General features: G+C 42.9%; 2 protein-coding genes across 2 annotated transcripts in view; both read right to left on the bottom strand.

Moving 5' to 3' along the window:
- LOC136425482 (polyunsaturated fatty acid 5-lipoxygenase-like) overlaps positions 1–14571 on the bottom strand; it is a 30736-nt gene extending 16165 nt beyond the window's left edge. The window contains exons 1-20 of the mRNA XM_066414363.1: positions 14526–14571; positions 11629–12223; positions 11154–11514; positions 10034–10435; positions 9456–9634; positions 8958–9127; positions 8426–8562; positions 7937–7981; positions 7457–7579; positions 7125–7222; positions 6586–6721; positions 6044–6142; positions 5490–5586; positions 4838–4955; positions 4503–4595; positions 4111–4171; positions 3423–3540; positions 2821–2900; positions 2018–2191; positions 1620–1783 (exon numbers count right to left, since the gene is read on the bottom strand). Of these exons, the coding sequence (XP_066270460.1) occupies positions 1620–1783; positions 2018–2191; positions 2821–2900; positions 3423–3540; positions 4111–4171; positions 4503–4595; positions 4838–4955; positions 5490–5586; positions 6044–6142; positions 6586–6721; positions 7125–7222; positions 7457–7579; positions 7937–7981; positions 8426–8562; positions 8958–9127; positions 9456–9634; positions 10034–10435; positions 11154–11514; positions 11629–12212 (3239 nt within the window). The 5' untranslated portion in view covers positions 12213–12223; positions 14526–14571. The remainder of the gene's footprint in view (positions 1–1619; positions 1784–2017; positions 2192–2820; positions 2901–3422; positions 3541–4110; positions 4172–4502; positions 4596–4837; positions 4956–5489; positions 5587–6043; positions 6143–6585; positions 6722–7124; positions 7223–7456; positions 7580–7936; positions 7982–8425; positions 8563–8957; positions 9128–9455; positions 9635–10033; positions 10436–11153; positions 11515–11628; positions 12224–14525) is intronic.
- Positions 14572–16254: 1683 nt separating this feature from the next.
- On the bottom strand, positions 16255–27291 carry LOC136425434 (allene oxide synthase-lipoxygenase protein-like). The gene is made up of 17 exons (XM_066414291.1): positions 27106–27291; positions 26681–26850; positions 25801–25937; positions 25397–25441; positions 25049–25186; positions 24748–24845; positions 23392–23539; positions 22860–22958; positions 21903–21999; positions 21206–21323; positions 20578–20670; positions 20401–20461; positions 19852–19972; positions 19288–19367; positions 18585–18770; positions 17467–17630; positions 16255–17291 (listed from the first exon to the last, which is right to left on the bottom strand). Exons 1-17 carry the CDS (start codon positions 27282–27284, stop codon positions 17174–17176), a joined length of 2052 nt encoding a protein of 683 aa, XP_066270388.1. The 5' UTR covers positions 27285–27291; the 3' UTR covers positions 16255–17173.
- Between the last annotated feature and the right edge of the window lie 503 nt (positions 27292–27794).

Raw genomic sequence — 27794 nt, 5'->3', positions numbered from 1 at the left:
ACCGAATACAAGCAGTTCCCCATCCGCTAGCCTCCCAACGGCAAGACCGACTACCCAACTACGCAACTACAGCGAACTACAGCTCATTCAAAGGTCGTTTTTTTTTAGAGCCGTCCGCACGGTCGTCTACAAATGTTTCCACGGTAGGTAGGACATGTCGGACCGAGTACAAGCAGTTCCTTATCCGCTAGCCTCCCAACAGGCAAGACCGCCTACTCAACTACGCAACTACAGCGAACTACAGCTCATTCAAATGTGTTTTTTTTTCATAGAGCCGTCCGCACGGTCGTCTACACATGTTTCCACGGCAGGTAGGACAGCAGTTCCCCGTCCGCTAGCCTGCCAACGGCAAGACCGACTACCCAACTACGCAACTACAGCGAATAACAGCTCATTCAAAGGTGTTTGTTTCATAGAGCCGTCCGCACGGTCGTCTACAAATGTTTCCACGGCAGGTAGGACATGTCGGACCGAATACAAGCAGTTCCCTGTCCGCTAGCCTCCCAACGGCAAGACCGACTACCCAACTACGCAACTACAGCGAACTACAGCTCATTCAATGGTCTTTTTTTCATAGAGCCGTCCGCACGGTTGTCTACAAATGTTTCCATGGCAGGTAGGACATGTCGGACCGAGTACAAGCAGTTCCCTGTCCGCTAGCCTCCCAACGGCAAGACCGACTACCCAACTACGCAACTACAGCGAACTACAGCTCATTCAAATGTTTTTTTTTTTTTATAGAGCCGTCCGCACGGTCGTCTACAAATGTTTCCACGGCAGGTAGGACATGTCGGACCGAGTACAAGCAGTTCCCCATCAGCTAGCCTCCCAACGGCAAGACCGCCTACCCAACTACGCAACTACAGCGAACTACAGTCCATTCAACGGTCTGTCTTGTCATAAAGCCGTCTGCATGGGCGTTAAAATGGTCCCACGGCAGGTAGGTCATGTCGGCCCAAGTCACAAGCAGTTTCCCACCCGCTAGCCTCCCAATGACAAGGGACTACACAACTACGCTACTACAGCGAACTACAGTCCATTCAAAGGTGATTTGTCACACTGCTGGCGATTTCGTGATGTCTTACCCCGTCCCATGCGCTCACACGAGGACGGGCACTCGGGTACAGGAACTTAAAAAGCCGGCACCCCTGGCTGCGCCTGCCAGTGAATTCGTGATGCCTTACATGAAAGCGAGTCTTAGGCGCTCACACCAGGTTGTGGCACTCGGGTGCAAAGCTTGAAACAGCCCGCACCTCTGGCTGCCCCTGCCGGCGATTTCGTGATGTCTTACATGAAAACGAGTCTTTGGCGCTCACACCAGGTTGTGGCACTCGGGTGCAAAGCTTGAAACAGCCCGCACCCCTGGCTGCCCCTGCCGGCGATTTCGTGATGTCTTACACGAAACATGCGCCGACATAGGCAACTTAACACGTTTAACGTTGTACTCTCCAAGCAGCGGAATGGGTCCGGCTGACGTGTTTTTAGGCGTTTTCGTTATGTGTCAAAAACCAGCTGAATCCATTCTTCTGCTTGGAGAGTATGAACGTTGGGGAAAAAAGAACATTCAAGTGGTCACGAATAACGTCTTTTCGTGACCTGAGAGAAACAACACTACTCACTTCGAGATGACTTCGTGGACCTTGTCTCCCCGGAGGTACTCCACCTCGAAGTCGCCCAAGGGTTTTGTTCCCCGTTCGCTGAGAATCGCTCCGAGAGTGTTGATGGTGACGGCTTCTTTCTTTCCCGGGAGCGCATCTAGGATGTCCTGCTCCGTCAAAGATTCCTGTGCAATTATTGTGGAGTAAAAGGGTAAATATTAATACAAAAAGGCCTAATAAGTTTGTTTAGTAGGCCGATTTCCAAACATGCATTCACTGATCTTCCCAGAGTCCTCTTCTAATATCATGATAAAATGATTTTAAAAAAGATACAATGAAAATTACAATTCTACATAACTGATGACAATGAATCATACGTGTTACACTTTTGAGACATTGCTTTGGAAATGGTATGTAACCTTCGTTATGGGTGGATCCTTGACTAGCATGAGCGGCATGTTGGGTATGAAGCCGTACTGGTCGAGCTGCATGAAGTTGACGGCTGCGTGCTGCACGCTGCTGGTGAAGATGATGGAGGTGAGGGTCTGGATCAGCTCATCAAGGGTGGAGAAGGCGCCGTTTCCGGGAACTCCCTTAAACAGTAAGATAAGAAAAATGTACGAAATGTCAAACGCCATGGTCTTACTCATACATTTGATGTTCTGTAGTCACTAATGTTTTGGGGCATGTGACCAGACGTACTAAGATAAAGGGCGTTTCCACAACAATGATCAATTTCTTTACTGTTTCCAGTAACTGAACATTGGGGTCGTGTGGCGTAATGGCAGAGCGTTCGCCTCAAAACTAAGGGGTCCCGGGTTCGAATCCTGCCATGTCACCGATCTTGTGTTCTTGGGAAAGGCACGACTTTCCTCACTCCACCTAGGTGTGAATGGGTACCTGACTTCGGTTGGGGAAGGTCGTATTGACGTCATCGAATGGCAGCCGCCCAGATCTAGACCGTCGCGACGGTTCCACAAAATGCAAGGATGGAGCAAATATGTATCTTTGCCCATTTTTATTATGTGATAGAAAACCCTGCACCAATTCAGCACTAGAAAGGCCGCCATTGCACGAGTAATTTCTGACCAATAAAAACCATAATCATTATTATTATCATTTTGCAGGACAAATGATGGGTATGGTACACTATAACGTTACGTTGTCATGAACGATATCGAGCGTAATAATGAACTGTAGAGCGGCCGTGTATGATACATACCCTGATCGCCACTTTCCCACCTTCGGTAGAAACAAGCGCCTTTGCAAATGCCTGGATCTCATGGTCTTCCTTCAGCTTGGCTGAATCACAGAAAAGAAATCAACAACATCAATGTATCCACCATACAAAATAATGAATTAAATAACAGAAATGCTTAAACCAGTGCTATATATAATATATAAGTTTATTGCAAATTCCTGCCCGGGGGCTAATTGCACACAACATACATAAAATACATGTAACAGGGTAAATATAATACCTGATGTTAACAATGACAATTGCACGGAGGTGACAAAGCATCCTCAGAAAGAACAATGGAGGTCATAACTTCACCAATATGAGTATGGCAGTCTCATGGCAAGGCACTGAAAAGACTGATAAAATATGTTCTTACAGCATTTGCTCTATGTTGTATTTCATCTTAAACATCTATTTGTTTAATGCAGCCTCACGACTAATCTCCAAGAAGATCTAATGGTTGCGAAGACCGAATCCAACTGACAGAAGACGTTTCTGTTGCAATAAAAACTTCCTCTGTCAGTTGGATTCGGTCTTCGCAACCTTAACCATTAGATCTGCTTGGAGATTACCTCACGACCTACCATTGTCGCCTTGGTAGAAGATGTCCACCATTCCCCTGACGTATTCTTTGATGGCGTTGTATGTTGGCATCGCGTCGTCTCTGTAGTAGTACTTTGGGAGGGCCTCCGGGTCATCGACCTGTATGATACAAAAGACAAACATTGTACATTCAGTGTTGTAATGTTGTCTCTAATCTCGCGGTGCCATATGGTCCACACAAAAGTCACCTAAAGGGAAGGTGATTTTGCAGTTACACCGCTGTCACATTCGTCGTAGGTCCTGGTATAATTTTGATGTCGAAGGTTTCAAAGACAATGTGACAGAACCAACCGTCGACTAGAATCTAATACAGCATTTTCCGTAACAAGAGTCAAGACAGCTGATTTTTGGCCGACCATCCCTACGACGAGTGTACGACGAATATGACCCGGCCCAGAGTGCAACATATCGTCCATCGATATTGAAGGATCTGCGCTGCTGTATTGCACCCGGCAAGGAAGTCTTGACTCTACAAGTGTTTTCTCTCATACCATAATAAAAGTTAACTTATGACAATGTCGATTTACGATCGATGTTTGGAGCAAAGAGACAATACATTTAGCTTAGTACAGGTATGTATAACTCCGGATTGGCAAACTAGCGTATTGTATGAAAAATATACATTGATATTTCTACCTAAGTGGAATAAGAAAAGATGAGTCTACTCACGCCTCGATTCTTCAGGTCTTCAGGAAGCGTTCCGTCCACGTCCATCCTCCAAGTCTTCAGTCTATTTCAGAGTTGATCATAAAAAAGACTCATAAGATCATTTCAAGTGACTTGCTGAAAAACGGCTAGAATATCTTGTAATCAAAGTTTGTAGAGGCTTATTATAGGTCTAAATTGGCGTCTTCTTCCGCATAGTTCCTGCGATAACAGTGGACGGAAAGAGAGAGAGAGAGGGAGAGAGAGAGAGAGAGAGAGAGCATTTGGTAGCGAAAAAATAACAAGTAGAAGTTTACCATTTATTTTGTATTTCTATTTTGTAGTTTATAGTTCACCGTACGAAAGTCGGTATACGTTTGCTGTGTCAATGAAGCTTCTGTAATAAGTTTTGTCACCTTTCTTTGATAACCTCGAACGCACCCTTCTCCCCAGACATGGTGATGTTGGTGAGGCCTCCGCCCTCGCTAATCAGAGAGTTCCTTGCTAGACTAAAACACGAAACAAACAAAAACAACGAAGGCAATTGTTTGTGTTCAAAAACATTTTAGAATATTCCCTTATTCCATTTGTCACCGTTGTTAGCTTACATTGTCTAAATATCTTTTCATATCAAGCTAACGTTATACATTATGTAATATATTGTATATGTTTTGGACATTTTAGAATTATCTTTGACCGTTATCCTTACAGTTACACCACAACATGGAGGAAGTGGCCTCTATTAGCTTACTCATTGATGGCCATCAGGTTGAAAAAGTGCGGCTCCAAGAGGCGCTGCATTGGGTGAGAGCGGGAAAGTGTTGTCTTGGCCGCCAGTGCGCATGGCTCAATCATGAGGTGGGTAAACCCTGTAGAGAAAAGATAAAAGGGATGACAAGGTTCTAAAGATAGCCATTCTCTTATGCCACGCTCACCACTTATTATATGTACCAGCCGTCACCAGCCAATCACGTTGTCTGCTACGTTCAAGAGTCAACGTGATTGGTTGATAACTCCCCCCCCCCCCAGAAAACAATTGAGGAGCATCTGATTGGCTGACGGCTGGACGTGAAGGACCGAACGCAGGCCAGTGCGATAGGACCGTTGCTTGAAATGTACAAACGATGGGCCTGGCATGGGAGGTTGAGGATAACATGAGTTCAGAAAGTTTAGCACCATGGTACAACTGGACCGCATAAAGCCTCAACATGATGTACAATGTTGAAAACCTTTCTTAAACATAACGAACTAACCGTACCCCAGGGAACAAGGCTCCAAAAATGTTTCATACAATACGATCGTGACTGCTCCTGGTTCTATTCTGTGGAGTGAATTTGTATGTAAACCAGAGGGTTCGTAAGGGAAGGACAATGTTTTACTTGACGAAGTTATGTGAATCTCACCAAGATGAGGCACGGCCTCGTGGTAGTTTCCATCTGCACAGTTGAACCACATCTTGGCGTAGAGCCAGGTGTACTCCGGGTCACTCGGCAGGAACACCTAGGGATTAATCACATACATGTCTCTTTCTTGGCCGATGAATCAACAGATACAAGTTATAGGACATTTTTTGCGCTCTGGAGAAGTTTTATCATCATGTATTGAATGAGTATTTTATAGTCAAGGATGTTGGTGTTACTGGTCATCGCCGACAACAACCTAATTAACCGTATAATTAAATCCGTAATATAGATGTATAAATGTATTATTTCGTCCAATATATTGATTTTGTTGCTACAACAGTTGTTGGACAAAGTGGTGGACAGCCACTCCGTAGAGTTGGGCGAGTCTACATGTGCAGAGTCAAGTCCATTTGTTGACGAGCTTTGTCCTTGTTGGATAAAGTAATTTGCAGCAACAAGCAGATAACATCATTGAGTAGTATACCTGATTATGCCTTAACGTCTTCCGGTACGTGACAAAGATTTCAAAATGTATAAGAAACACGGATACTTACTGGATGCTGCTCCGCTCCTTCATTAGGGTAGAGCTGGATGGCCACGGGCACCAGGTTCTTCTTGCTGTTCACGAAGAATAGACAGTATGGCGCACACATCTGTACAGAAAATTCAGCGAAGATGCAAACGTTGTACTCTGATTCGGTTGGCATATCTACCCCCCTCCCCAAACCAACGATGACGCTTCAAAAGAAAGGAATAATGTAAAATAACAAACATTACGGTACTTTTATAATGAAGCACGCCATTACCAGAGTTATCAACCAAGGATTGATGAGCTCGAAAATTCGTATTTTCCGAGAAGCATAGTAGAATGGAACTCATTGTCATCAAGTACTGTAGGGACATCCTCACTGAATAGCTTTAAGGAACGGTAGCAGTCAGATGTGCAAAAGCTAGGTGTGACAGGCCGTTCAGTGTAATATAACTAGCTGCTGCAGCGCCGCGTGCCTGCGAAGCTGGTGTGTTACGCCGAAAGGCTGTTATATCGGCTGACAGATACAGATTCCTGAAATATGTATTTGATATTATGTCCACTCACAGGCCTGTTCTGGTTCTTGAATGCAGCGACGCTCATGATCGTGAGGTCCACGATGTACACATGTTTCCCTGCCAGAGCTTCATCAAGCTTGAGACCTTCCAGTTGCGGTTCCAACATGGCTGCCGTGACGCCGAACCTGGAGATTGAACAGCAACATAGAGGTGGGGAATTTACAATTTATTGTTAAATCAGAAATGACCCTGTATCCCATCCTATTTCCTGTACTTAATAATAATTACTTGTGATAGCTTGACAATGTATACTAGTATCAGTAGACTATTCTTTTATCGTGATCTGTACTTAACCCAATAGGCATACACACACAATAAAGGTATTCTTTCCTTCATTCATATGATACATTAGCCCCTCTAAGCAATAAATCTCTTTTACTGCGAGACCGCCCTCCCCACGTTTTTGTCTGACAGCTGATTTTCGTCCACCATTTGAAGATCATCACTGTTTCATACCGGGTTAGTAACACCCTTTTCAATGTAGAGATACTTTACAATGCACTATGCAGGGATTAAAAAAAATCAAACTTTTCTGGAATCTTCTGGCAGAGTTTGATGGAGGTTGGGTTGACCCCGCGCAGGCGCTGTGCACCAAAGGTTTCGTCAAGTTTCCAGTGGAATTTTCCCTGGCAGGCAAGTCAATAAACAAATTTAACATATAGCCAAATGACGTCGACCAATCAGAAGTCCACATTTCATATCGGTTATAACGCCGTAACGTCATAGAAGTGCCACAAGTGTTGAATGATAGATCTCAAGTGGTCAGTTATTACAATAACTGACTCGTTCGACCTTAGCATTATGTCGACCAATTCATGATGCCAACGATACTTTAAAAGGAGGCACACATGTCTCCTTACCTTTGGAACTTGGCCGGGTGGGAAAGTCTCGCTGATGCTCTCAAAACTCTGGAATCGTCCTCCAAAGAGGTTGGTCATCCAGTTATTCCCATGCATTATGACATATGTTTGTGCGATTTCCCACTGAAGAAAAGTAAGCAATACGAGAATAGTCACGGTAAAATGTGTGAAATGTACAAAAAAGTAATGGCGAAATGTCTTACGGGTGTCCTACACGCTGGATTCTAAAAAATCAAATCAAAATAGTCCTGTCCTCAGGTGAACTAAAAGTTGTGTGTGTGTGCGTGTGCGTGTGTGCGTGCGTGTGTGTGCATATGTAAGTTTGTGTGTGTGCGTATGTATGTGTGTGTGTGTGTGTGTGTTTGTCTGTGTGCGAGAAAAAAGACAGTTCGTGGTTTTACAATCCCCGAATCCTATAATGCCCGTGCAGTAAGAAAGCAAAATGGACACAATGAGATGTCAGTGTCTGTAGACACATACCTGTCTCTTCAAAGAAAAGTATTCCTCTGGAGGCAACTTCTGCACCTAAAATATTTCAAAGTTCATACCGTTTATGTTAGTAAATGTGGCTTCTACTCGCTCTTACATAAAGTAGATCAAGCCATTCAAGCCAATTGATGTAAAGGATAGGTTAGTTACATATTAGATGCCATCTAGGCCTATTGCAGTTTATCAAAATCGATGCGCCAAAGATGGTTTCTCGTAAGCCTTGCAACATTGCAATGTCAGTCACTTAGAGTTGGGTGTTGGTCTCCATTGCTTAGTTCCTTCTACATACTACAATACTGATACAATTTCTATTAAATAGCTTTGACCAAGCTGCATTAATGTTGGTGTTTGTCAACCGGTCCTTTACGTCTGTATTTGTCACAATGTCGCGACGATGGAGGATGGAGGTCATTTTTGAATTGGGATACATAATAATATCTAGAGCTCCCAGAAATGACACTGATAGATGCGTGTACGTACCATGGAAAGCAGGCCAGGGATTGGGTTTCCATACGCATAGCGCTTCTTCATCAACAGAAGCTCGTCTGCCCGGTCCTTGGGGTTCAAGTCGTCCTGAGGAAGTTCACAGTCACCGGGAATCAGCCACACGTGGTCATCTGTTGATAGGCATGAGTGCTCTTAAAAGTGCCATCATTAAAGCATGATCATTTGCTCACATATATATCATACCATCCACGGATGCACCAACCTTGTATACTACATTGATTATATGAGTTACTCTTGCTGAAATTGAACTGATGGGTTTCTTGCGGCAGGCGTATTCAAATTCATAAAATACGCACGCTAGACTACGCATGAAAGTTTCCACGGCCTCATACCTGGCTAAATAATTTTGTAATTGAAACCAACGAACACATACACAACCACATACGCGCAACCGAAAACATATCCTTCTTGACTACGTTATACCCAAGTAGTACATATGTAACAACACGACTGAAGGGACACATTGAGACAGTCATGCATCTTTATATGATATCAACAGACTCACTTTTCTTAATCCAACGATGAACAGGGAAGTCGTATGTCCGTCCGTTGTTGTCCGGGTTGAGTTGGACAGAGACGGAGTCACAGTACCAGTCGTCATCTGGATGGGAGCCATCCCGCCATAACTCCATCTGCAGAATCGGGGCAGCCACTTTTACATCCTTCAGTGTGTACCTGTGAACACATGTACAGGAAGGTATATGACACTAGAAAGAAGTACCGTTGGTAGTCAATTAAAACAATTGTCGGATAGATCTCTGCCTTCCCCTGTCATATTCAACTCTATTGTTTTAGCTAAGCTCAAGACGTTGTGAGGAATAGTGATCAAACTCCCCAGTAGTCACAGAAACAAAGAAAACAAAAAACAACAACGATGAAACATGAAGTAAAGTGTGATGCGTTAATCAAAACATTTCCGTCCAAATCTCTTCTTTGCAATTTTAGTGACTTTTTTTAGTGACTAAACTAAATAATGTCTTACAAATAGCAGGAATCTACTCACTCTCCGTCGCTTCCTTTTTCAAAGTCATCTTTCCACCACACATCCAACTGCAACTCACGGGACTGACGGCCTTTGTCGTCATAGAGACGGATGTAGACGTTTCCATTTGTTCCGGCGCCGTGATACGTCCCAGTCTTCGTTTTGACGAGTACGTCGATGCCATTAACCCGATCCATTCCCTTTAAATACACGTACGATTATAAAACAATATGAACAATTATCCGGGAATGAGGTACATGCTCGAAGTTTTACTAGTATTAAAGGAGGAAAAACCACCATTATACAGCATCATTTATCATCAACAGGTCTTCCTGCCCATGCGCATGTGAAATTCCGGAACAGCGCAGTGACAAAACTTGGAGAATCGATTACCCTCAAGGGATGAATCCAAAATGCACAGAAGTAGAACTGTTACCGTAACAGTAATGAGCACCATTGTGTAGCTGTAAAGCGGAATATGAAAGTTCATAATCGACATCGTTTTGATGTTGCTACTGCTGCATGTTGCCTAGACTTTGTTACATACAATTAAGCTAGAATATTTTATAATGTGATAAATGTACACTTTGTTTACTTACGCCAATGATGTCGTCAAACTGGTGTGGAAAGATCTCTTTCAAGTCTTCAGAACGCTGTACCCAGAATGACTTGATTTTCACTTCCTTGTCAGGTTGTCCAAAGCGAGCTATCTTCGTCCCCGTCCACTCCGGCGGCTCCTGGAGTTCCCATCCAAAGAAGGTGTTAAAAATGGCGATGCTGCCTTTCATCATGGACAAAGCGACGTCTTTACCTGGGCACATGTGGTTGTTGGTCGCGGGTGTATCGGTGTGTCGTCCGTGAAAGACGACGTGGTGTTCCCTGCGAGCTTCACCCTCAGGGCCGAGAAACCTGCGCCACACGAAGTCTTCCGGTTTGTCGAAGACAGCAGGGTCCCTCAGTGCCCAGTAGGAACTGGCATACACACGCTCACCTTCCTTGATCTGGAAAGAACAGAACAAAGAAATCCAATAACTAGAGGGGCAACATTTGCGAGCAAATGCAGAATGTTTACCTTCACATGGTCTATCTTTACGTTTCTACCAGGTAGGATAAAGTGTTTTATTTAGTCAAGGACTTGATTTAGTTGATGCATTGGCACACGTCCATGATACAGGATAAGTCAAGAAGAGACGTATGAATTCTCATAATTTTCCAAAGTGATTCTAAAGTTCCGAATGGGTTCTAAAGGGATTCTTAAGTTCCAAACGGGTTCTAAAGGGATTCTAAAGTTCTATTTTGAGCTTAAAAATAGTTTTTTCACCAGTTTTTACCGCATAAAATCATTTATTTTGCATCTATATGGGACAGTACGACCATGGTGCAGTGTCGTATGTACAGGCCTACCAGCTTGCTGGATTTCAAGTTATTCCAAGCTCTAGTTTTGGAGATATTCATGTTTTTTATTTGTGCGGAGAAGAAGAGGAAGAGGAAATGAGCAAAAACAATATGTTTACTTCTGTGAAGGTAAACATAATCAGACTAGAAAGCGATTAAGCTAGAAACTGTTCACAAAGATCAATAAGAGACTCAATAAATTCCTAACATTGCAAAGCGCAGAGTTTGACAGACGGAAGCCATCACAACTTGAAACGAACATACATGTAATTCCAAAGTAGATTGGACTAAACCGGAAATTGTTTGATTTCGGTGAACACCTACCTCCACTTCACGTTGACCACTCTCCGTTGTGTACTTGACAGTCGTTGAGCGCGTCGCGATGGTGCTAAAGAAGTCTGGGCTGGGGCCCGCCCGCAGCGCTTCCAAGACGAAGCTCTCAATCTTCGGCATTTCCTCCAGGGCCTGGCGAGTCAGGCCTCCGTGTTTCTTCAGGGCAGCAAGCGCTTCCTCCCGCAGCTCCTCTCGGTCCTCCGCGCTGAGGGTGTCCAAGCGGGCGAAGGATGTGAGCAGATTTCCCTTGATGCCTTGAAGCCCGTTGAACATCACCGAGAAGAGCAGTTGGGCCGTTGCCTCTTCTTCTCCCAATCCATGCGACTTGCCAAGATCCATCAGCTGGCGGTATCTTTGAATACAAATTACATGATTAGTTGACTAACTACATTTAGAAAACATTGAAATGGACCGGAGAAGTTATGAGAAACGAGATGCTAAACGCTATTTCCCTCTCTCCACTTACCTCTCTGATGTCTTTATTTTCCCAAGGGTAGACAGCAATGCCCCGCGAGTCTTGTCGAGATCTTCTCCTGCTATTGTTTCCAAGATGCCTGACCTTAATTCAATTGCACCATCTGCATAAAGGTTGATTTCTTCAGCGTTAAAAGGTGGTGTTGATTTCCCGAAGACGGTTGGTAGTAAAGCATCCACCACCAATACCATCAACTTTACCTCGAAGTCGCTTGGTTTACTTCCCCACTTAGAGATGTTGGAAAGCACGGCCGATGCGGTTGATGCCAGGATCTCTCCGTAAGCCTTTGACATGACTTCTATCAAAAACCCTTTATTCTTCTCGTGGATCTTTCCGTTAGACGTAACGCTTGGACAAACACCTTCCGTGAAGTCCTTCCGGATTCTTGTTACGCCAAAATGGAACTCTTCCTTTCTGAAAAGGTCGATGTCGAAGACGGACTGCACGGCCTTGTTTCCGGTCACCACACGACACGGGAAACCGATGTTGTCCTCCACGAAATCCTCCCCACGGTTTGGTGTCAACGTCTGGTTGCTCCATCCCAGCAATTCAAGGGTCCCGATCAGGTTGCCCATGGTTATATTCACTATGTATGAAGGGAATAGACCACTTTTATGATTTGCGCTGAATGTAATTTGTGTAACAGTTACACACACACACACACACACACACACACACACACACACACACACAGTGTGTAAACCATGCCCTAGTGTTACCACTTAATTGGGTGTGGTCATGATTTTGGCACGGTTACAATAAAATTTGAATATCCAGACTCTCGTACAGTCTCGCGAGATTCTATCACAGGTGATGGCCTTTGATAGTAATTTAATGTCACCTGTAATCCGACAGACAGCTCTGCTGAACAAGACTATCTTTGTTTACAGCAAGATGTTCGCATGACTTCGTAATTACCAAAATGCAAGTGAATACGCTTTGTATAATCTACAAATGTGAAAACAACTGCAGAATAGAACCTCTTGTTGTATTTTGTTACTTTCATTTCTCCCCTTTGTTGTTCACTTCATGTATAACTTAAATATGACTTCAAAAATGAGCCCCACTCTTGCTATCTGCAAGTCCCACGCTAAATTTGACTTTATAAGTAAGCCTACATTTTCTTAATTTGGTTTCCGTTTCTTTTGCTTAATAGTAGTCCACTGTTTATTAGTATTATTTACTTGGTTTAATAGTAGTCCACTGTTTTTATTTTTTTTTTAATACTTCTCGTTTACTCTACATTCATATTCATGTATGATTTATCAAGTTATGGTAAATAATTTATTATATTGATGTTCTCATGATCACTATATTGTTTCATTTTGTTTATCATTCAACTTATTTCTTTTGTATAAATGATCAACTAAAAATGTTATAATTTGATAAAGGGAGGCTTTTACACAAGCAGAAGCTTTTTGGCCTACCTTGCACTGTTTTATTATCTTTGTATTTCGTTCTTATGTATGTATATTCTTAAGTGCGAAAAATACGGGGGGGGGGGGCTGAGAGAACAGCCACGTCACCCAAAGCAAGGCTAGTGCGGCCGTCCAGTTCTAACAGTAGGACGCCGGGAATGATAGGAGATATGATAAACGGACATTACTGACTAGATGTTCCTAAACTTCCTTCGGATTTAGAAATGACTAGAGAAAATTCATACCTAGATAAAAGGAGAGGAATCTCACGGTGCCGTCTGTGGTAGAAAACTTCCAAATGACACTATGGCGACTCCCAAAAGTCACTAAACAACTTCTGTCACACCCTTCCTATTTTTGGACATGAAATATCACCGTAACCGCCATTTCAACGCCTCCTACCTCTGAACTATGCCCCCTGACAAACCGACTTGGTTTTTATCTTCTCGCGATTTGTATAAGATAAATCAATCAGATTAAGCCATCGATGGTCTTTGAAGAAAGACTGTTTGACGACCAAGCGTGGTAGACAACAACATGTATCCTTACTAAAGGAAGCCAGCCGTCACGTCTATTCTCTGTAGGCTATTTTCTAAGCAGATGTATAGTCCGTCATGTTTCATACATTTTGCAGCAATTTTTTTTTGCGTTTTCCAAGTGGTCCGCATTTTAAAAGAATGAGTAGTTAGTACCATGAAATGTGTGGTTACCATGGACAGTGTTGTAAGTATCATGTGCAGTGTTGTCAGTACAATGTGGGGTGCTGTAAGTACGAACAAGACCATCTTTGTTGGAAACCACGACAACAGGATTTTCGCATGACTTAGTAATTACCAAATACAAGCGAATATGCTTTGTCTAATCTACGGATGTGAAAACAACTGCGGAATTGAACAGAACCTTTTGCCAGTTTTATGTTGTTACTTTCATTTTCCCCTCCGCAATCGCCATTTCAACGCCCCCTACCTCTGAACTGTGCCTCTGACAAAGAAGTTTCGATCCTCAGCTGTACATAAAGGCTCAAATCTCACTTCTGTTGTTACCTTCACCAAGAAGATTAAATATGTTTTCGTTAGCGTTCGTGTGTGTGTCTGTCTATGTACACCATAACTCGAGAATCGAACGCCTGCATGGATTGCTTCCAATCCACTTTTTCTTGTCGCCCGGGCCATAAATTCATTATTTCATACCTAAATATAGCAGCCTGTGATGTTTACTCATCAAATCATACTGTATTTTGGTAGATTTCACCCATCTTCATGTGTATTTCGTGTATTTGTAAATACACATACCCGTCCTTAATACTATACACCAGCTGCCTCAGGTGGTGACGCCAGGCGAAAGCTATTTTAAACTTTTCACATGTCACCTGGCTGAGGCTGGGTGATAGAAGACATGATAAACGGACATAACTGACTAAATATTCCTAAACTTCCTTAGGATTTAGAAATGACTACAAAAAATTCATACCTTGATGAAAGGAGAGGAGATAATCTCACGATGTCGTCTGTGTTAGAACACTCTACAATGACACTATGGCGCTTCCCCAAAGTCACCAAACAACTTCTGTCACACCCTTTCAATTATATCTGACATTAGATATGGCATTCCTACCTCTGAACTATGCCTCTGACAAAGAAACTCATTGTCGCTGTTACCGTGGTTAAAAACATAAGTTAAAATCCTTCAAGCCCTCCTTGTTATTCTATAGACATTTTTACAGAGTGGCTGAGAGCTGCCACGTCACCCATAGCAAAGCTAGTGCACCCGCCCCACATACTGCAAGGAACGATCAATGGTAGGAGGAGGTGGGGGGACGACATCCGTGACTGGACGGGTCTCCCACTGACGGAGTGCACCCACAGAGCAAAGCTAGTACACCCGCCCCATTCTAACGGTAGGATAGCGGTGTTAGAAGGCATCATGGCAAACATACATTATGGAATAGATATTCTTAAACTTCCTTCGGATCATAAATGACTTCAGGAAATGAATTCATACCTTGAAGAAAGGAGAGGAGATAACCTCACGATGTCGTCTTCACAATGACACTATGGCGCTTCCCCAAAGTCACCAAACAACTTCTGTCACACCCTTTCAATTATATCTGACATTAAAAATGGCCATTTCCGAAATGAACGCCTCCTACCTCTGAACTATGCCCCTGACAAAGAAACTCATTGTCGCTGTTACCGTGGTTAAAAATATAAGTTTCGATCCTCAGCTGTACAAAAAGGCTCAAATCTCACTTCTGTTGTTACCATTAGTTTACCAAGAAGGTTATGTTTTCGTTTATGTTTTAGCGCGTGTGTGTCCGTATGTATACACGATAACTCGAGAATCGAATGCCTGAATGCATTGCCTTCATATTTCTGTATGTGGGTTGGTCTCGCACAGTCTCGCGAGATCCTATGACATGTGAAATTAAAATTTATGTCATCTGTAAACGCTGTGATCCGGCAGGCAGCTCCGCTCAACAAGACCACCTCTGTTGAAAACAACAGCAACAGTATGTTCGCATGATTGAGTAATTACCAAATGCAAGTGAACACGCTTTGTCTAACCTAAAGATGTGAAAACAATTGCGAAACAGAACCCTTTTGCTGTATTTCATTTCCCCCCTTTGTTGGTAACTTTATGTATAGCCAAGGAATTCCTTGATAATACACTTCATATAACACTGCGCTACGAAACACGATAAGACCCAGCAAAATAATCCTCACGACAGATTCGATACGGTCGCCAACTTAGGCCTCAAAAATGTTGTGTTTATGGTTACCAACCTACCCTAGCAAAAACCAGCCGACCCTAGAATTTTTCGGGTCGAATTCTGGCAAGGGACAAAAAAAATTGGCATCTGGCATTTGAGTGTTGAAATTAAAAAACAGACTTTCTGTATTTTACCCTGTAAACAGATTAAAGCTTTGAAAGGTGATGTTAGAATATTTAGTAACCTTTATGCTTCTTTGATTGATTTACTACTTGGTATTGTACAATATTATGTATCTATATTATTACAATATTATGTCGAAAATATCACTGTCTTGATGCATTTAATCTTTAACATATTGGTAAACGTTAGTTGTCGGATTACTTCGGTCGAAAAAAAAGAATCCCTACCGACCGGACACAAAACATTTTTCCCTGTGCCTTATAGCTGTAACCTTGTACTGACACCTTACTAAACAAAACACAGCAATACCAGATACAAATTTATTCCCCACCAAAAAGTCAGCATACATATAGTAATAACGACCGTATTTAGTTCCTTATACAGGAGTCTATATCCTAGTGGATACCTTATTCCCTTCATGTATACACTTGTAGAACAATTGTTCCTATTACAATATCCATTTACCACCTTTCGTTATCAAGTCCAAAATGTATTTCCATTGCTACATGCATCTCAGGCTCCGTATAAGATATTCCCTATTCAAAACGTTTGTAATTATCTAAGTATGTGTTTTCGCATAATCTTAGTGGTTTTTCATCATCTTTGCTTAATTCTGTTTGCATTCCGGACTAACCATATCAAATATGCCTAGCAATCTATAAATAAGGCACGTACTTTTATGTAACTGTATTCAATATCATGCTGTTTCAACATCACGCAACACAGTTACCAATGAAAGTATTTCTTGGTCAATACTTCAAGATCATTAGACCTGGTTCTAATTATACCCATCTGAAACCTTTGGGTTTGATCAAACCTACGTTCGTTTCTGCTATTGTATTCATTCCATGGAATGCAATCCACGCCCCCACCGTACCTAAAGTTAATGCATTGCTGGGTAGTGTAAATTTGTAATCCTCTTCAGCATATCTTGAAAATACTATAAATGTATTACCACCATAGCCCGTAGATACATGAAAAGAAATGTCCTGTGAAGAAACGTTCAACCCTTAGGTTGGTGTTAAAAAACTTTCGTTCTGACTGTAAGCTCTACAGAGAGCTGATTAGCCTTGCAACGACAATGTATAATCATTAGTTATGTAGCTTATGTATTACACACCTGCAAAGAAGACAAATGTAATGTATGTGAACGTTCTCAGTTTTCTTAGATCTAGAGTACTATGCGTTTGGACCTTAATGAAAACTGCTGATGCCAACAGCACAGTTAGATGCTGATGGCGTTGGGGATCAGACGAGGGTCCAGGTAGTCGTACGGCTTGAAACGCTGAGTGGTGTTTTCATAGTTGATGTCCTCTGCGATGTTGTCCAAGGCTTGCTTGAATCTATTCAGGCGGGGAAGATTTCTTAAGTTATTCAAATCAAATCATCTTCAAAGATTTTAGAGATTTAAAATAATAGTTGTTTTAGTGTCATGGTGCATCTATAGAAAGCAAGCAAGAGTAGCAGACGGTATTTGAAATTAGTTCTTGAATTACCAAGGATATGAGCTTTACTTACTTATTGCCGAGTCTTTGAGCCTTTTCTCCTTGGAAGTAGTTGACCTCAAAGTCCCCAAGACGCTGTGTAGCGCGCTCACTAAGGACCTCTGTCAGCAGGTTGATCTTCAAAGTTTGGACCTTTCCAGGAAGTGCGTCCAAGACGTCTTGTTCCGTCATAATCTCCTAAATGATAAAAGAGCTATAATTGTTATCTTAGCCACGATGGTTATGTCCCAAAATGAAATACGAGGAGAAGAAGCTCTGCTGCAGTACATTAGAAGGCCACGGAGGGGGAGGGGGGGATAATTGAACTTCAGTTTACTGACACCTATCCACATGCCAAATATCCAATAGATCGACCCACAGCTTTTCAGGTCACTTAGTAAGTATTCTGCCCACCTGCAAACATTACCTTCGTAGCTAAGACAACAAGCTATGGTCATGACCTTTTGTCTACCCAACCTACTGCCACACGACGAGATACATAATTATTTCTTCTTTTCGCTGTTATTATTGACATTTCTACGTCAACGTCTATTAGTACAACTTTGGAAACCTATGTTGACCACCTGATGTAAATGAAAAGGGGAGATGCTCATATTCTCATGAAAAGTAAACCCAGACTTCCGATAGGGAATGGGATGCTCCCAAGCAGCCTTCGTAACCCTAGCTTCTCCTCTAGAGTCAGTTGGTCCTCACTTTCAGTGAGACTGAAGTCTAGATCTGTCTTAACCATGGTGAATCTTCGTTGAAGAGATTCATCAATATCTGATTTAGAGAGAAGAGATACTGTACCAGGCATATTCATGCAACCCGTAACTTTAAAGTGTCCTTTGGTTCTTGTTGAGAGATGACCATATATTACGCTCATCCTCGTTTAAAGGTACACATTCTGTAACTTCCGTTACCGTTTGAAGTAAGACGTTTCTGGCCTTAAGATGTGGCACATATAAGGTACCAAACTGTCGTTTTTAAAATCCAGAGAAATTTCAAGTCGTCATAAAAACGACAGTTTGGCACCTTTTATGTGGCAAATCTTAATGTCAAAACGTCTTACTTCAAACGGTAACGGAAGTTACAAAATGTGTATATCTAAATGAGAACGAGTGCAGTAGTGTTAAGAAATTGTTGCTACACCTTAGTTCTCGGTGGTTTTCCTTCCAGCACAAGCGGCATGTTGGGTACGAAGCCGTACTGGTCCCACTGCATGAAGTTGACGGCTGCGTGCTGCACACTGGCGGTGAAGATGATGGAGGTGAGGATCTGGATCAGCTGATTCACGTCGGACAGTTTTCCGTCCTTGTCTCCGGCCCCGGGAACTCCCTGTGTGTGTGTAATAGTGAGATACGAGGGCAGTTCATCAGTATTGGTTTCCAATTAGGGCCTGGTTACGTGGCTTAGGGCATTCTCATACATGTTTCATGCTGTCTTAGAGAAAAAGGTCTTAGATCCTTGGTTGGTTCTGTCACAGCCTGATTGAAAACTCTACGACATAAAAATTCTACGACGAAAAACGGCGAATGTTAACTGGCCCTTATCGAGTTCCAGGTATTGTATGAGTCTTAAACCATGAATAGGATAATTCACATCTCAGACTATAGGTCACATACACATCTTCTAAACTTCTGCAAGTTTTCCATTATCACAGGTGATGTGGTGGAGTGAAGTTTAATAGTGGAGCCAGATGAGATGAATTCAGAGCTCTAGTGGTCATCAGAGACCTGCACACATGCTTTTCGCAGACTACTTGACTATCATAATTTATCAAATGAAAGTAATCAGATGTTACAAGTTAAAAGACCACCAATATCATGGTCAATGACGTCTTTCAACCACGTACCTGGATTCCACTGTCCACAAGAGACTTCGCAAAACCCTGAATTTCATGATCCGCGTCCAGTTTGGCGGACGTGCCTTCGTCTGTGATGGACATGGAGTAGATGATATCATATATGCCGTGTCTAAATTCATAGTGCGTGGAGCTGTCAGATATGTAACGCGGGGCTACACTATTGTTTATCGTTCACAAACGCACCTTTATTTGAGCTATTAGTATAACCCGGCACGTCAGTGAGACGGCATAGGGAAATTAGCATAAAATTTGCGACGATGCCACAGGAATTTGCCGCCAACGTGGCTCAGTCCAGTGAGATAGGGGCTTAAAGTCACTCATCATACTGCACACGTTATGACATACCACTAGAGTTATTGTAGCTTTGCGCAATTGTAGTAATCTTCCCTATGTTTTCTACATAGCATTGGAAGAGCTAGTACAGCACCAAGTGTGTTTACCGGTACTCGTTCCTTCGATACCTGTGGTTTGCAGGACAATCAAATCCACTGAGAGTGCATCTCTAGCATATGTGTTTCTCTTAGTTACGCAATCGCAATTCTAACCACTTACCATTATCATCAGGTCCATAGAAGTATGCCACAACCTTGGTGACATACTTCTTGATAACCTTATATGTAGGCAGGGCATCGTCGCGATAGTAGTAGTTAGGCAGATAGTCCTCGTTGTCAACCTACCATAAACCATGCATTTTAGTGGCAGGAAATTCATTGTAAAAAAACATGATTACTCGTTCGCAGACGAAAGGAAAACTACACTCCTCTCAACAACACAGTACCCACACATTACAGTAGAAGTCCTTTCGAAAAAGAACAAACTCAACATACGTCGATATAGGTTATAATCAGACATCCATGCAATAATATGCGCAAGATAATTATATAACAGATACTCATCAAGCATTTGGATATATTTGTAAACGGTCAGCTGTTTCAGGTAGCATCCACTACCTTTCGTCAGTGAAAGTTAATTTCAGTTTTTGATTAAATACCTCTTGAACTACAGATCCTTTTCAGTCACTGACAAAAGGTAGTGGATGCACAGTAGGTGTACTTGAAAAATGAGCTATACGGCACATTTTACTGAGAACGAGCCACTTACTCCGCGGTTTTTCAGGTCTTCCGGCAGAGTGCCCTCCGTATCGAGACGCCAAGTCTTCACCCTGTTGCAGTGTAAAACACAAACTGGTACATAAACCTTCGTAAACAATGAAAGTAGGATAAGATGTAACACTGATACGCCATTGCCAGCATTTATCAAATAAACATTTTGCCTCACTTGTTCCTTATAAGCGTGAAGCTTCCCTCGACTCCGATCTGCGTCGCTTTGTCCAGGCCACCACCGGGGGCGATCAACGTACCCAGGGCGAGACTGTGGGGGGAGGGTGCAAAAGTGAAATATGTTACACATCTTCTTATAGGGGTGACGTCACAGCTGAGTTGAGTTTAGTAGTACAGGACTAGGGCCAAAATGAGAACACAATTATAGTGCCTACCGAGACTTGGAAAGTTTTGGGGTTCGAAGAAACAGGTACGGTCCAAGCTTTCCCAGTTTCGTCAATATTTGTTCAGTTTACGATTTACAGTACATTATAATTACAATCTAATCATTCTATACACTAATTTCTGATTTCCCTACGGCATAGCCTGGATACCAGACCTTTCGCGCGATGCGATGATAAGCCTTTTTGGCCGGGGAAGACCTAGTAGTAGGGATAGAGTTGGCACCCGGGCGCTTGGCAGCCGAACCCTGATATCTATCCCGCGCGAGAGATAATTAGTGGGCCGTGTGCTGTCTGTGGCGGCGGCGCGAGTTGCTTCCCCGGCCGAAGGATTAGCGCCAGGAGCGCGGTGGTCTGGCACCCAGGCTACCTACGGCACGGCAAAAAAACATATCGTGGACTCACTCGTTGATGGCGAACATGTAGATGAAATGCGGCTCCAGGAGGCGATGAATCGGGTGTGAGAGGGACAGGTTCTGCTTGGCTGCAAGGTTGCATGCCTCCACAAGGAGATGCGTGAAACCTGTAACGGAACAAAATGGAACCGATCTGCAGAAATGTTCGCGGTGGTTTTATGTTCGCGGTTTTCGCGGCGACCGTTTCACTTAAAACCACCGCGAACATTTTTGTCCAAAACTGTGGCAGTATGTGAATATAGCGCTGCCGCAAAATTAAAGTTGCCTTGTGGAAAACCGCAAAGGTCGCTGGGAAGCTATCAGCCAATCAGGTTACGTCTTACATCGCTACTTTGGGTTCAGAACAAAATAACGACTGTTTGTGCCAAAAAAGTCTAGGTAATTATTTATTCATGAGCAACTGTCAGTAACGTCACAGGAGTCAGAATCAGGGGCTAGAATAGCAGGGCTGATGCCGGGAGGGCTTGCCGAGAGCATTCAGCCGTTGCTGGAGGAGGGTGTCAGTTGCTTGCGTAACTGTTTTTTGGCGTATATTATTACCCGAATGTCTAACCTTCATCCAACGAATCCTTTTTCTTGTTTTTATCTAGCTTATTTCCTCAGTGCTTGAGTTATCGTACACAGCACTATTAACACATTAATTGAATTATATCAAAGCACGACTTCCATCAGATGATAAAACGTACCAAGGTGAGGGATGGCCTCATGATAGCTCGCATCTGCGCAGTTGAACCACATCTTGGCCAGGAGCCAGGTGTTGGGCGGGTCATTCGGCAGGAACACCTACAAATGGATGAATTCCCTTATGCCTGTCACATTTCCAAACCGATGCCTAGTTGATACGCTGTTTGCACGGTACGGACGGCCGGGCCCCCGTGGAACTCCCATCGGCTGCCGGTGTAACACGAGTTAACTGCAATTCTCACTTGAAATCAGCCTGCGTCCCTGCGACCTCTACATGCTTATTTTTATAGTCAGTCACAAGGCGAAAGACGAAACACATGTTATTTCAAGTTGCCCCTTCTACGATCAAGAAAGAAAGGAGCTGTTTAAAGAGGCCACCAAATTCCATCCAAACTTCTTCATGTTTACAGACCAAAAGAAAACTACGCTCCTGTTAACATCACAAAACCCACACATTACAGAAAAAGTGGGAGCATTCGTCTTCCACTGTCTCGAAAAAAGAAGTCAAACCCAAAGAAGATAGAATTTAGCGTTAGTGTTTGAACTAGAAAAGTCACATGCTATATTGTTACCAATTGTCTGTCCGTCCTTCCATGCATGTTTCATGTACTTGCAATTAGCCTACGGGCAAGAACTTGCAATAAACTTATCATTATTTATATTGCGACTGTGGAAGCAGCTTTGCTCCCAACGTCAAATCCGGCAAGATCGGCTAAACCCCAAAGGATACCTCTTACTCTGAAATGTGACTTAGGCTTTACCAAAGGCTATCTGGCCTCTAGCGGACTAGGCAATTCCCAGATTTTAGAACTGTCATCGGTAGATTCTTAATTAGGTTATCCTGCTAAACCCAAAACACAGACGTCGATAGCCACATATATACACACTGTCTGAGTCACAAACAGACTCTACAGAAAACAAATACTCGGCGCAGGACAGAAAATGTCGCGGACACTCACCGGATGCTGCTTGTCCTCTGTGTTAGGGTACAGTTGGATGGCCACAGGTACAAGGTCCTTCTTCGCATTGACGTAGAACAGGGCGTATGGAGCACACATCTATACAAGATACACGTATGTTGTAGAATTCAGTCTACAAATTCAGATGTAATTTCCTTCAGTTAGACCAGCTAAAAGTTGTGTATAAACTATAATGGCGATATGATAATGGCGAGATGTACTCTAAATGCTTGTTTAAAATTCACCAATTGTGAAGGATAGAACGTTCCTTACTCGACATAGGTCAAAATGAAACCCTTTTTGTCATGTATTAGGACGTAATTCCCATGTTTAATGAGAGCCAAACCTCGAGCGCGATAATAGAAACCCATCGAACTTGCCGATAAGAGTATACCTAACGGCCCATCCCACTGTGAGTGGATCAAACTTATCATTACGGTCTTACGTAGCTTGTAAAACAAATTACAAAGCCAATGTGTTACGCCTTAATTCCCCTGTCAAACAAGCTAAAAACAAACAATCGAGGTCTCACGGGTCTGGGGGCCGTGGTGTTGGCCATGGAGGTGATCCCCATGATGGTATGATCCACGTAGTACAGGCGCTTCTCCTTGATGGCTTGATCAAGGGTCAGTCCTTGCAGGAGAGGCTCTACCATTTCAGCCGTCACTCCAAACCTGCCACTGATCCATATATATAGTTATAGCGTGTTGGAAACTCAGTGGTTAACACGTTTCTTTAAAAGACAACGATGATATGTTAACTAACGTTTGAGTATAGCTCTTCTGCTACGTACGTATCCTCGTGACAAAAATGACGTATTCTACTTACCACTACCGTCTCACTGCAGCGTCTATCATATTAGCTAGTAGTAGTAAGTAGAACCAGTCAGTATAGCCCCAGGGAACATAGCAAGCCTCTAACCCATGAAATCACATTAAGGGAATCTTTAAATCCCTAGATCCCACCGCTGCCACCAATTGTTATGTAGTAATAACAAGGCTAGCAGAGACACAGCCGCACACACGGAGATGGACTTCAGACTGACTCCGGACCGCATGGCCGGAGGTTTATTAACCAGGGACTGTGCCCTAACTCGTCCCAGATGTCAGATGTGTCATCGCCCCATATTTGGTGAATACTACAATATAAATCCCTTACTAGTGATTTAATGAGATAGCTTACCTCTAACACGTGGAATTAATGTACTAGCAAGAGAATCGTTAAATCCCTTTCCTGCCTCTAACTTATAAATCACTAGTAAGAGAATCGATATCGTTTAATCTCTTACTGGTGATTTAATGCGCCAAGCCCTGTACAGTGTGTGATCTCATACGCCTTTTTATTACTATTATCTAAATTGTGTTCATCTGTCGGCGAGGTCTATAGCTAAAAATGACATGTTCGCTAACCGGCAAACATCGAAAGGTAAAGTTTATTGGGTGGAAGTCACCGTGGAACGTAACGTTACAGCAGCATTTAATGCTAGGTCATTTAGTCACCAGTATACTAGTAAGGGATTAAAAGATTCTCTTACTAGTGATTTAATAAGTTAAAGGCATGTTAGGTCATTAAATCCATGGTAAGGATCATTAAATCCCTAGTAAGGGATTTAAAAGTTTTATTACCAGTGATTTAATAAGTTATAGGCATGCTAGGTCATTAAGTCACTTAGTATGGAATTACAGTTAGGGATTAAGAGGAAAAAGGTATCTACTAGTGATCATACCAATCGTTATCACAGGTAAATGTGCGTACCACTAGCTACTTGAAAAATCAGCATGCTTTACCTCAATTGATTGTTTTTTTTGTATGTGCTCAACACGTGTATTGACTAAATAACTTTTCCGAACTATATAAATGTGCTAAATGAGCTCTCAGTTCAACTTACCCTTTCGGAATCTCCGTGAGCAGGCGGATGGATGTCGGGTTGACTCCCGTCAGGCGCTGCGAACCGAAGTTCTCGTCGGTCTTCCAGTTAGTTTTCCCCTATTGAGGACCAAACGGTAAATAACGCATGTCAGAAAGTGGCGTAAAACGGGTAAATAGCAAAAAGATGATTGTTAACTGAACACAGGAACGACGGATTTCCATTATATTAGTATGCAGGTAGCTTAGACAAAGATGTACATAATGAAGTGCAAGTGAGATGATGAAAGCAATTGCAATTTGTGACGACCAGTTTCTCTCACCTTGGGCACTTTCCTTGGTGGAAAAACTTGGTTTATGCTGTCGAAAGATTCCCATCGGCCGTCTATACCGATGACACCTTTAATCGCTATGTCCAAGTTTGTCAAGCCGAGTATGGCCGCCGTCTTAATCATGGAATGCTGTGAATATATTTTTTCCAGAAATAAACGGATTTATGTTATTAGCTATACCAACAGTAAGCTGCATATAAACAATCGGAGGAGAGATAGTAAATCAAATTGAAATTCACAAGCCACTTTGTTTTTTGTTGCTAAGTGAGCGATAGTGTCGAAGTCAATCAATGACACAGCTTGTAACGTTATATATAGCGTGTTTGAAGTGATAAGTACCGTTTGTTGTTTTGAAAACGCCGCCTCTGTAGGTAGCTTCCTCAGCTGAGAGAGACAAAAGGGAGTGGAAACTTTCATTAACATACGAGTCACCGTATCTATAACAAGAATTAAGATAACTGGGCAATGGTATTGATGAAAATTATCACATGATACCGAATACAATTTTATATGCACCTATATTGTAGCTACGATCTCATGCACTGCTCTTTCATTAGCTTGTGCCGTGATTGTAAGGTTAGGCCAAGGTTGGGCTAGCTATGCTATATAATATAACATGCTAGCAGGCCGGTATTGTTGAAAAGTAACTAAAAGGTATCTGGAGAAGGGATTAAAACACCATCTAAATAGCCAACCACACACAAAAAAAACTAATGAATACACGAGCAATCCGATCAACATACCATGGGCAGGAGGCCTTCCACGGGGTAGAAGGAAGCGTAGCGCTCTCGCACTACCTTGAGCTCCTTCTCCCTCTGGTCGGGATGCGTCTCATCCTGAGGAAGGCAGACGCCCCCTGGAACTAGCCACACAGAGGTACCTGCGAGCAGAGGTCGGACAGAACTCGGGTTTATTCCGATTGACATAAAGTTGCCTTGTGACCAAACAAAAAGCGATATGCTGTGGGGTCGTGAGGCATAACGGCAGGGTGTTCGGGCCAGAACCAAGCGGTCCCGGGTTCGAGCCCCCCTGACGCCACCGTTGTTGTGCCCCTTGGGAGGGCACTTCACGTGCTTTCCACGAATTTGCTCACGTGATCACTCCATCCAGGTCTTGAAAATGGGTATATTGTTGTCTGTACATGGCACTGTCAAAATAAGTTACAAAATACATGAGTGCAGTGCCACGTCGTCCTTGCCTGTGAGAAAACGAAGTAAGAAAAAAAAGCGATGGTCTTTCAGGTTCTCATATTGATCATCAAAAAAAGAAGAGATAAAAGTAAACGCAAAACAAGACTCCTTTGGTATGATCGCGCTTTTGTGCAACGTGCACCATGTCGACTGATTTTGTGGGTGCCCCCCCTCCAAATCGGTTGCGAAATTCCTGTACAGACACTGTGTTGATTGGCATATTCTGGCATTTGTGTTTTGTGAAGCACTAGCATAGCCAGCCGCTGCTCGGCCTTTGAATGCATGATCGTGACAAACATGGTATCATTGTAAATGGTAATAAATACCCTTTCCATTGGTACATGACGCTATACAGTCGATACAGTCATAACGGAGATACAATAATTCACAAGACATGGCTTCAACATTGTGGCTGGTTCAATTTGAGACTGACCTGCTTCGATCCACCGATGTACAGGGAAGTAGTACGACGGGCCGTTGGTTTTTGGTTCAAGCTGGACGGAGAGAGAGTCGCAGAACCAGTGGTCATTTTCGCGGTTGTTGCCCCGCCACAATTTCAGGTCTTTGATAGGCGAGTTCACTTTCACACCCGTCAGAGAGTACCTGTAAATGTTACAAATCACTGTATAACTTCAACAGATGAACAACAGGGCTGTCTCCTCCTTACGATGAGCATAAAAGGGCATAAACAGAATCGTAATCAAGGATAGATTATGTCAGAATAGTAAATTCAGTGCGACGATTCAGCAAAAGTACATACAAACCTGACCTGGAAGTGAATTAGGAGCTCATTGCGTGTGACGTAGGTTGCGAATTTTAAACCTATAGATATACAAAAGTAGATATCTTTCAACTCACTCTCCCTCTGTCCCCTTTTCAAAGTCATTTTTCCACCACACGTCGAGATATTGCTCGCCAGACTCATTACCATCGAAGTCAAAAAGGTTGATATAGATATCCCCGTCGGTCCCTGCGCCGTCGTAGGTTCCCGTCTTTATTTTGACAAGGACGTCCACGCCTTTCGGTAGTCCAGCCATTGCCTAGAAACAAAACGTTAGGAAACGTATACGTAATTACTACACTATAATGAGCATGGACATCCGGAAAACTGTCATCAACTGTCTATAACAGCTGCTATACCCAGGCTTTGGAGTTACGTTTGAGAGAAGCACCCTACATATTTCACTCCGTTTCTCTCCCCATGCAAAATTGGACACTGTATTTTATACTGTTCATTTAAAAGGAGATTATTAGGGATTAGGAAACAAAAAGTACCCCAAACTATGGATACTAGTAGATAAAACCCCGTGAGGTTTTTTTCCAAAGAGGACTTAAATATAGTACAGGTCAGTATTAAACCTTAAAGCAACAGTGACCCTGCCCAATACTCTGAAAGGTCATTGTCTATTCATCGCACGACATTAAGACAGAAAATTCAGGACAGTCTTGTGACAGTCGTGCACGTTTCGTGCAACATTCAGCCGTCTTCTGAGGAAAAGATCGCGTAGATCTTTGTCGACGGTCGGTTCTGTCAAAGCCTGGCTGAA

The sequence above is a fragment of the Branchiostoma lanceolatum genome, chromosome 19 (genome assembly GCF_035083965.1).
Source record: "Branchiostoma lanceolatum isolate klBraLanc5 chromosome 19, klBraLanc5.hap2, whole genome shotgun sequence".
NCBI classification, from domain to species: Eukaryota; Metazoa; Chordata; class Leptocardii; order Amphioxiformes; family Branchiostomatidae; genus Branchiostoma; species Branchiostoma lanceolatum.
Note: the sequence above shows the minus strand (reverse complement) of the source record. Positions and strands in the feature narration are given on the sequence as shown.